Raw genomic sequence first — 9879 nt, forward strand, 5'->3', positions numbered from 1 at the left:
TACTGGAGTAATATTTTATTATACGTATCTGTACTTTTACTCAAGTACTTGATTTGTGTACTTCGTCCACCACTGACAGTGGCTAAATATCATGTTATTGTGTACGCTTCATGAAACACATCCCACGGCAACAGCGTGAAAACCGGATTTGGCAACACTGAACACCTGCACTGCTTCACCAGCAGATGGCGCAATTTGATCAGAATTAGGTGTATATATATATATATATATAAGGGATTTGTTTTCTTTTTTCGAAGTTATCGATATTTTGGAATATATTTTACAAAATATCTCAGTGCTTGTACTTTGTTTTTTTATGTTACTTTATTAAATAAGAAACTTCATAATTGTTTCTATTCCCTATTTTTCTGTGTAGTAATTTTTTAACATCACATTAAAAAACATGTTTTTTTTTATGATTAATATTTCAACTTTTGTATGCCAAATCAGTGTAGATAATAACCAGTATTGATTAGAACAGATGCCAGTTTTATTAATCTTCCAAATACAATGGTCATAAACTTCAGACGAAAAAATTCAGAACAAATGTCCTTTTTCTTGTTTGCAGTTTATTTATTTGACTAGCACTGCATGTTTATCATTAATTTTTATTTTTAATATGCAAAAATACTTGAAATTTCCCAGTCAGTAATGAAAATGTTGATACCATTTCTCCACCCCGTTGAAAAATTCACCAGAACTGTTTAAACAGGACAATCGAAGGCATGGTCTATGTTCAGAATAGCACACTACCATACCACTCTTATTCTTTTTGGTGTATAGTGTGTAAACCGTGCATAGTGTGTAATACCTGAAAGTATTCTGAACGCAACCAAAGCACACTGTACAGAATACTGTATCCTATAATACAGTGCATCATATTTACACTACAAACAAGCAATATAATGAGATCAAAATTAAGCATAGTACGGTTTGGTGTATGTAATATTGCATATTTCATACTGTTTCACATACTATTCGATATAAAGCAGTATTGTGCAAGTATTCCATTCTAAACATAGCCACCATTGATTCTTCAATTATATAACCCAACCATTTTCTCACGAATGCAGTCTCATAAAGATTTAATATAGTTCACTGAAAAAGAAGGAATTATACACTTCTTTAAAGCTTTGGATCAGATATCAGCTGACTTCTTCATAATCAGTTTGTCTCTGTCTGTTTCTCGACAGAATTTGTTGAAACAGGAGGTATCCTGGTGCTGGATGGCTCATTGAAACTGCATAGGAACATACATGTCAACCTCTTTTAGACATACAGTATATACACAATCAACAAAACCCGAAACACAACATCTATGCACATTCAACACATTACTGTGGAATCATGGTCGCAGCCTGAGAAGAGACATGGGAACAAGTCTCTGATTGTTCATCTACTGTCCAGGCACGTATGGCCAGTTGATGGAGCTTCCAGAGAGCTGCATGTCCCGGATAAGCGTCTCAATGGGCGTCTTGCCAACTAGCCGCATGAAGAAGAGTTGAGAGATGAGGTTGGCGGGAACGGCTCTGAGGGCGGGCAGTCGCAGCAGGAGTCGCCCGAAGCGCTGCGGCTGACCTGGATACTGCATGCGCTCGTACTCGTTCAGAGCCACCTGTGCTTTCTCCTGCAGGCTCTCGATGTGCACCGGATCTGACAGCCCACACGCGTCTGCAGGAAACAGGACAAAGACTTTACAACACAGCCGCAAGTGACTTTTTAGAAGTTTTTAGTAAGCTACTATGCAATTTCTAGGATGTTTTGGATGGTTTCCATGTGGTTCCTCGTTGTCTCAAGTCAAAATGTGTTACCCTAAAAGTGCAAGTTTCTATGATAGTAATTGATCTGGCTATGGTCGCTCTTTTAATATAAGTCTAAGGGATTTTGTTCCATACAGCAGGCAAAAGTGGTACATTTAATGACTTAAAATAAAATAAAATGCAATTCCTCAAATGCAGATTCTAAGCAAGAAGCAAGTATAAACATTATAATAGTCATGCATTACTTGATTTAATATTAATATGGAGGCAGTGCTTTTCACTGTGCATAAAATGTGTAATTACAGAAAAAATAAATGTTTGTATTAAACATTAATGGATTTTGTGTGAAAATAAATCATTTAAGGGTCAATTTTTCGAAATTGAGATTTATACATCATCAGAAAGTTGAAAAAATAGGCTTTCTATTGATGTATGGTTTGTTAATATCGGACAATATTTGGCTGAGAAACTATTAGAAAAATCTGGAATCTGAGTGTGCAAAAAAATCTAAATATTGAGAAAATCAAATTTGAAGTTGTCCTAATGAAGTTCTTAGCAATCCATATTACTAATCTCAAATTAAGTTGACATATTTACAGTAGAACATTTACAAAATATCTTCATAGAACACGATCGTTACTTAATATCCTAATGATTTTGGGCATAAAAGAAAAATCTATAATTTTGACCCATACAATGTATTTTTGACTATTGCTACAAATATGCCCCAGTGACTTAAGACTGCTTTTGTGCTCCAAGATCAAATATATGATATTAACCATGTTATGTAAACAAATGGAAAAGTAAACCTTCTATTAACTATCATGTTAATTACTGTGCCTTTAGCCCCAACAGTAAGGGCACTTTTTTACCCCAAATTCCATACTTTTACATATTCTTTTGTGATATAAAAACTGTTGCTAATGATGGCAAGTACATGACCATCAAGTATCAGCCAAATATGCACGTGCACCTTGATAAGCGAATGTTTTGGAAACTGCTAAGCCATGTTTTTGTGCCATCTAGGAGTATAGAGGAAAATAATATCAAAGGCACCTTTTACCCCGGGGTTCCTTTAGTAACTCGGGTTCATCACTCACCTGGTGAGAACAGAGCGATGGCTTTCAGACAGCTGTATTCAGCCGAATCCACCTGCAATCGTGTCAGCTTGTCCACCTGGTCCTGGAAGACCCGCACCTGGTCCATGAAGGACACGACGCGGTCAGCAGGCATGGGGGAGGAATGAAAGCCGGCGGCCGCCAGCAGAGGGGCTGTATGCAGCGGCAGAGCCGACTGAGCTGCATTCAAGATGAACAGTTCACTCCAGCTGAGCCTCAGAAGAGCCACCTGCTCCGACACGGGCAGCTCAGGAAAGAACGGAATATTCCGCACCCATTCGATGGCACTGAAGAGCAGCCGGGCCGCCAGCTCACATATATTGTCGATGCCCATGACGGAGCTGTTGCCTCCTGGGAGCTGCTGGCCGCACTGGGCTCCGTAGCGGCTGTTGGGGTACGGCTCTGCTCTCAGCAGCTGAGAGATGAATTCAGACACCGGCTGACCGTTGAAGAATTCGGCACCCATGCCCTGACCTCCTCCAACATCACCACCTGCACCAACCATGGAGGCTGGACTGATGCCTGCATGGGAGGGAGGGATTCGACCACGCTGGACTGCTGGAAAATACAAGAAAAAACCAACAGGGAGAACAGAAACATCAATATAGTGATACAAACAGTAACATGAAACTATGGGGGAAACTGTTTGTTTGGGACAACATCAGAAATGTAAATAAATAAACAGTAAATATTTACAGTATCTGGCTCATTATACACTACCAGTCAAAAGTTTTTAAGATTTTTAAGAGTTACAGTAAGTCTCTTAATAAATTAAATTTCAAAATATTTTCAAATAAAAAGCAGTTATTTTAAATAGTAAATACATTTCATAACTGGCTTGATGTGCAGAGGAGAAATAAAAAAATAAAAAAATATTAAACTGTTAAAAACTTTGGACTGGTGGGGTATAATTAAGAGTACACTGTTGCGTGTCAATTAATGATAATTCTTCAGAAATATCATATTCATCCATTAAGAAAATACATACTTTAATTTCACACTAATCATTTTTCTGCACTGTTTTTCAGTTTCCTTTAAATTGCCTTTTTGTCCCTTAAATGACAGTTTTTGAACGGATGAGTCTTGAGTTCAAAATAATGAATAAAAATGTTAATGAGATGTCAAATGTTACCAGTCAACCCACACAGCTTGTATGATAAACAGTTGATAAACATTTTTTTCTTTGTAATATCAAAATTGCATTTAATAGTTAAGCTCAGCAGCTAGTAAGTTACACGGATAAAACAGAGCAACTGAAACCAGTAGTTGTTTTACTGAGAAAACCCATTGTTTTACACTTTTCCGATGTTTGCTGACCTTCTTTCCTCATTCCGACCCGGAAACACTTCTTCAGACGGCAGTACTGACACTGGTTACGGTGGTGCTGATCAATCTGACACTCTCTGTTTGACCTGGGAAGACAGTTTAGACACCTTTCAGCCGAGAGAATACATACGATCATTTAAGATTTAAGAAGAATCTCTGTTGTGTGAAGAGCTCTCCAGTGATTCCCAGGGAAATTATCAGTCACGTAACCTTGGCACAAACACGAAGGACACAATTCAGCAAGGCTAATGTCAGATCTGCTGTAAGAGGCCAGTTATACACAGAACATGCACAATTGTGTTTTTCAAATGAAAATGTAGCGTCCATGCACTTCAGATATTTTTCTTATTCTGTTTGCTCCCAAAAAATCTTATAAATAAGTCCAGCCATCGTTAAACCTTACTAACGTAATCAAATATGAATATGCTCGACAAAGAAAAGGTTTTGACATATTATGGTGAACAGATGCCCACGGTACACATCCAAACCATGACCCTCAAAATGTTGAGGTCACAGTTAGTAAATAAATTTTTTTTATTAATTTATTAATTTGCTGTTGGTCATCACTGTTACTTGAGAGCTTGCACTGCTAGTCGTTTCTTTAAAATATTTTGATGCAATATGAAAGAAATTCCTCTTTACTTGCAAAAAAAAAAAAGCCTAAATCTTAACATTAGTAGTAATGTTCCCTGATTAACATATAGCAGTGATCGAAAGTGGCCCACTTGCATCTTGAGTGCATGTAAAATGTCTTTAGGAGCACGAGTGCATAAAAAAAAAGTCTCAAATTTGGCGCCAAAACATAAAAACCATGAACTGCGAAACTATTGTTTTTTATATATATCTTCAAAAAAGGCTATGATTTTGATTATTATAAATGTGCGCTGCCCGTTTCAAAGTCAAATAACTCATATTTATGCCAAACGATTGCATATGATCTGCAGTTGATTAAATTATGACAGAGTTCACTTCATTGTGTTTATATTGTAATATGTCGTAGAGATGGTTAAGAATTGTAATCTCCCTCACCTGTTTGAAAAAGCACCCAGCAATGGTAAAGCGTTTCAAAATAATAGTCTAATTGCACCAACTGAATTGCAGTGGTCAAACTATATAAAATTAATTAACTGATTCTAATGGAAATTATAATGTATAGTGATGGGTGAAATCATGAATCATTATTCAGATCTGAGCTACGCAGCGTGGATCGAGAACCGTTTAATTTAGATGTGAACTTTGGAGTGGGTTTGTGAATCATTTGATTCAGATCAGGACTGCTCGTTGTGTATATCTCGAATCATTGAATGTGGGTATGTGCGAGTGAAAAAAAAAACCTAATGTACTTTTTTCATCGTGCCCCTAAATTGACTTAGGAGTACAGACTCAGAGTCAGCGTAAAGCATTTATTATAGCATGATTACTATGATTTATTCATCTCCCTTTATTACTGTAATTTAAATGTCAGAAAGAGGTTAACAGAGTTCACAGAAAGTTCAGCCAAATTCCTTTTCCAAGCTGCATCTGGAAACACGTCGTGTGATTGGCTAATGAGCCTGAGCAGTCCAAAAATGTAGTTCATTTATATAAAGTCATGGCGTCAAACCTTCAGTTTCTTGCTTGAAAACGCACTATTGTGGAGTTTGTTGTAATCAAATTTTGCATTTATTAAAAAAAAAATTAAATATAAGGCAATGCATGGCAAGACAAATATATTTATATACCACGTTTCATGCACAATGGTAATTCAAAATGCTTTACATAAAAGGAATTAAAATTATCATTTAAAAAATCACAATAATGAAACAAGGAAATAAAAAACTTTTAAAAGAACTAAAATAGATTTAAAATTAATTAAAATAGTTAATAATGCACAGCTAAACAGATGAGTTTTGAGTCTGGATTTAAATGTGACTAGTGTTTTAGCACATCTGATCTCTTCTGGAAGCTGATTACAACTGCGAGCGGCATAGTAACTAAAGGAGGACTCCCCTTGTTTTGTGTGAACCCTTGGTATTTCTAACTGACTCGATCCTAATGATCTGAGTGGTCACTTGTATTCAATGAGCATATCTGAAATATATCTGAAATATATTTCAGTCCTAGGTCATTTAGTGATTTATATACGAGTAAAAGTACTTTAAAATCAATCCTAAATGTAACTGAAGCCAGTGTAAGGACCTGAGGACTGGTGTGATATACTCAGATTGTCTGGTTCTAGTCAGAATCCTGGCAGCAGTGCTCTGGATGAGCTGCAGCTGTCTAATGGTTTTTTTGGGAAGGCCGCTGAGGAGACCATTACAATAGTCCACCCTGCTGGTGATAAAGGCATGAACAAGTTTCTCCATGTCTTGACTTGAAACAAAACATCTAATTCTTGCAATGTTTTTGAGATGACAGTATGCTGATTTAGTTACTGCTTTGACAAGACTACTGAAACTAAGGTCTGTCTTGATTTTTTTTCTTGATTTTTAGTTGTTTGTCCCAAGAGTCAAGGTATACATTCACCTTGAAAACTTCATCTTTGTTTCCAAATGCAATGACTTCAGTTTTCTCCTTGTTTAACTGAAGAAATGTCTGGCTCATCGAACTGTTTATTTCATCAATGCATTGGCAGAGGGAGTCAATGGGACAGTAGTCATTTGGAGATAAGGCTTGGTAAATCTGGGTGTCATCTGCATAGCTGTGATAGGCAATTTGGTTCTTTCTCATTATTTGACTTAGTGGGAGCATATACAAGCTAAACAAGAGCGGTGCAAGTACTAATCCTTGTGGGACTCCAAGTGGAAAACATATGTTTGTAAGACAGTGTGTTGGATAATATGTGTATGTCTCACCTGCAAGTGTAGTTGAGGTTCCGTCTGATGCTCCTCTTAAAGAAACTCTTGCACCCTTCACAGGTGAAAACACCATAGTGCTTGCCGCTGGATTTGTCCCCACACACCACACAGTCCACCACACAGGCCTTGTCCTCCTCGCCACCTTCTGCATCGCTGTTCCCCACCCGAGGCGAGCTGTTCTCCTCCTCCCCCCGCAGGTAACCTTTCTCACCGAGTCCATTAGCGCCGCCGTTGGGGTTGGCCCATCCTCCGCTCACCATGGCCATCTCTGTGTTCACCAGCAGGAGCTGCTTGAGAAACCTTCCCACGTTGAGAATTCAGATCCGCCCCGGAGCGAATCCCTTCAAGCTGCAGACAGTAAGCCGAATAAGTCAGACCTCGGAGGAGAAACACATTCAACAGCACTCTGAAGACCTCCGAGGCTTACCGGGCTGACAAGTTTTTGTCATATCACAATCCCTGTTGCTTTTCTTCATGTCCTCTAACCAAAAAACCCTGTGAAGATCTCAAGATCCCTTTGATTCACTGAGCAGTTCAGAGTTGGACAGCTCACCTCGCCCTCTTCACAGAAAACAATAAATTACACATAAACGCACCCAGACTTCAGGAAAGAGACAAGCTCATACACATGCTTCACAGCTCACAGCCACTGTGACATTACTCTTGGAAAAGCTACTCTACATGCCCCCTAGTAACAGACAAGTTAAACCGGTTCCTTCAGTACTGAGAAACATGCGGTCATGTTTAGAAACGTTGAGGGTATTACAGGTCACTTAAGTTGGTTTGACTCAACCTTCCAGTGTGTTTCGTATTTACTGCTTCATGTTTTGGTTAAATCACAAATGAGATCACTTAGTATCTCGGTTGTTTCTCCTGGACAGCAATGAGATTAAAAGAAGAGCAAATGGAGCCTAAGTTAAGCCTCCTGCTTCTCAGAACTCCCCTTTAATCTCTTAAGTGTCTTCTCTAGTTTCTCAATAATGTGCTCAGAAGATACCACAGTCTGTGAAGTCAAACATTTTCTCATCGAATTCTGCCAAGAATTTTATTTTATAGCTTTATGGTTTTATTGTATATCTACTATGGTCTCGTTTGTGTAATTCAAGTAGAAAGAGTCCCCTGAGCCATGACAATACAACTAAATGATCTTCTGAGGTTATCTAAAAGTCAAATAATACTAAAGAAACTGCTTCCTTTAACCCTTGTGTATCATCAGAAACATTTTTGTTGTTGTTGTTGTTAATGCAAATAGCATAACATTTCCCCAAAATTTGTATTTTTATTGGAATTTGAATATTTCACCCTAATAAATCTATTTTACACAGCAGGTACAAAAAAAGTTACACTCAGGACCTCAAGGACAAACAATTTTCATTAAAACGGCAATATTTAACCCCAGTGCCATTTAGCTATAAAATCATGCATTCTTTGATTCTGTTGGCAATGCGTAGATTTTTTTACTATTTTTTTTATTTTTTATTCAATGTTGAATACTTTCCACCTGACAGCACCATTTGAGGTTTGGCCTATAAAGCAAATACCCATGTTTTTCCTGGTTTCTGTTTAAGCTAATAAAAAAAGGCCAAATGAAATGGTTATACTGTATGTTAATGCATGTTTAACATATTAACATATAAATATTAAGTTATAGAATTATAATTGTGTGGTTTTATTGATATCCGTATCAAAAATGCTTCTTCTTTTTATCTGACATTGCATAAAAAAAGTTAACACGAAACAGCTAATGTTGACTTAAAACGTAACAACAATGGCACTATTTTTGACACTAAATGTTTTTACCCATGTAACTTTTTTAGAACTAGAGTTAAACTGCTCATAAAGAGCTGCCTCCCAACAGCAGAAACCCACAATGCCAAACATGCAGTCAGACAGCGACCTGGCTAATGATAAACAGAGCTCAGCCCCCACCCTGCTCCTCAAGGAGGAAAGTTCAAGGAAGTTCCTTGCTCTTTCACTTGGTTAACAACACAATCCTGCAACTTAGCAGAGAAGCAAACGCCTTCTAGTTGAGTCTCAGTCTCTTTTAGTACACTCTTTGCAAATACAAGAGAGAGAGAGTCCTTCCATACCTTGTTTTTGTCAGTGCCGGTTGGTCCAGCCGTATGCTCTCGAGGGCCTCAGCATTCCCAGGAACCGACCTTAAGCTCTTTTAGCCGTCCACTGCTTCCCGTGCCCTGCTTTTCTCCATTCATCAGTAAATCATGAGATTCAACGGTCAGGAGAGACAGCTGACCCGAGCGTCTGTGGTGACTGGCCAACAAGCCTCGCTCTGTTCTTTCTCTCTCTCTCTCTCTCTCTCTCTGTGAGTAGTGGAGGGCGAGTGAGCATGTGTGTGTGTGTGTTCAGGGATTTGACACTGCTATTCAAGCCCTCTGGTTGCTATGGTGCCACCTGCCTTATAAGGGTAATAGAGTCAAAGAGCAGTGAGTGGGCTGTAGCCACTCTACACAAACAACCAGGAATCTGTTACTACACACACACACACGCACACACACACACGGTTAATCCCTCCAGAGATGACCATAGGTACACTTAGCATGCCTCTGAGGACGGAGAAGACCCTCTTAGCGGAGATCAAAACTTTAGAGGATGTGTCAGCGTGATTAAAATCAAAGAATATGGCAGCTTTACAACTGTAGAAAGTCCCTCACCAAACACAAGCTTAAAAAAAAAAAACACGAGCATTTCATCCTGTTTCATCAATCATCTTGTAATATTCTGAAAGAAGGCATTGTTTTATGTGGATGGTTTTGTGCTGAGCTGGTGTAAATGTGCTGTACCGAAGAGCTTTGTGCTGATTTGTTAATCTAATTTAAG

At 38.3% G+C, this 9879-nt stretch overlaps 1 protein-coding gene across 4 annotated transcripts; it reads right to left on the reverse strand.

Annotated features, from left to right (window-relative positions):
- Positions 1 to 552: 552 nt before the first annotated feature.
- Positions 553 to 9412, reverse strand: LOC127968299 (nuclear receptor subfamily 2 group F member 6-like). Of its 4 annotated transcripts, XM_052569410.1 has the most exons (6): positions 9132 to 9412; positions 7469 to 7602; positions 7039 to 7389; positions 4175 to 4290; positions 2861 to 3433; positions 553 to 1671 (listed from the first exon to the last, which is right to left on the reverse strand). In XM_052569410.1, the coding sequence occupies exons 3-6, from the start codon at positions 7305 to 7307 to the stop codon at positions 1397 to 1399; spliced, it is 1233 nt and encodes a 410-aa protein (XP_052425370.1). In that variant the 5' UTR covers positions 7308 to 7389; positions 7469 to 7602; positions 9132 to 9412; the 3' UTR covers positions 553 to 1396. The 4 variants fall into 4 exon arrangements, with proteins under 4 accessions (XP_052425370.1, XP_052425369.1, XP_052425372.1 ...); XM_052569409.1 differs by lacking the exon at positions 7469 to 7602 and having other exon boundaries at positions 9132 to 9410; XM_052569412.1 differs by lacking the exon at positions 7469 to 7602 and having other exon boundaries at positions 4196 to 4290; positions 9132 to 9409.
- Between the last annotated feature and the right edge of the window lie 467 nt (positions 9413 to 9879).

This window comes from Carassius gibelio, chromosome B11 (genome assembly GCF_023724105.1).
Source record: "Carassius gibelio isolate Cgi1373 ecotype wild population from Czech Republic chromosome B11, carGib1.2-hapl.c, whole genome shotgun sequence".
NCBI classification, from domain to species: domain Eukaryota; kingdom Metazoa; phylum Chordata; class Actinopteri; order Cypriniformes; family Cyprinidae; genus Carassius; species Carassius gibelio.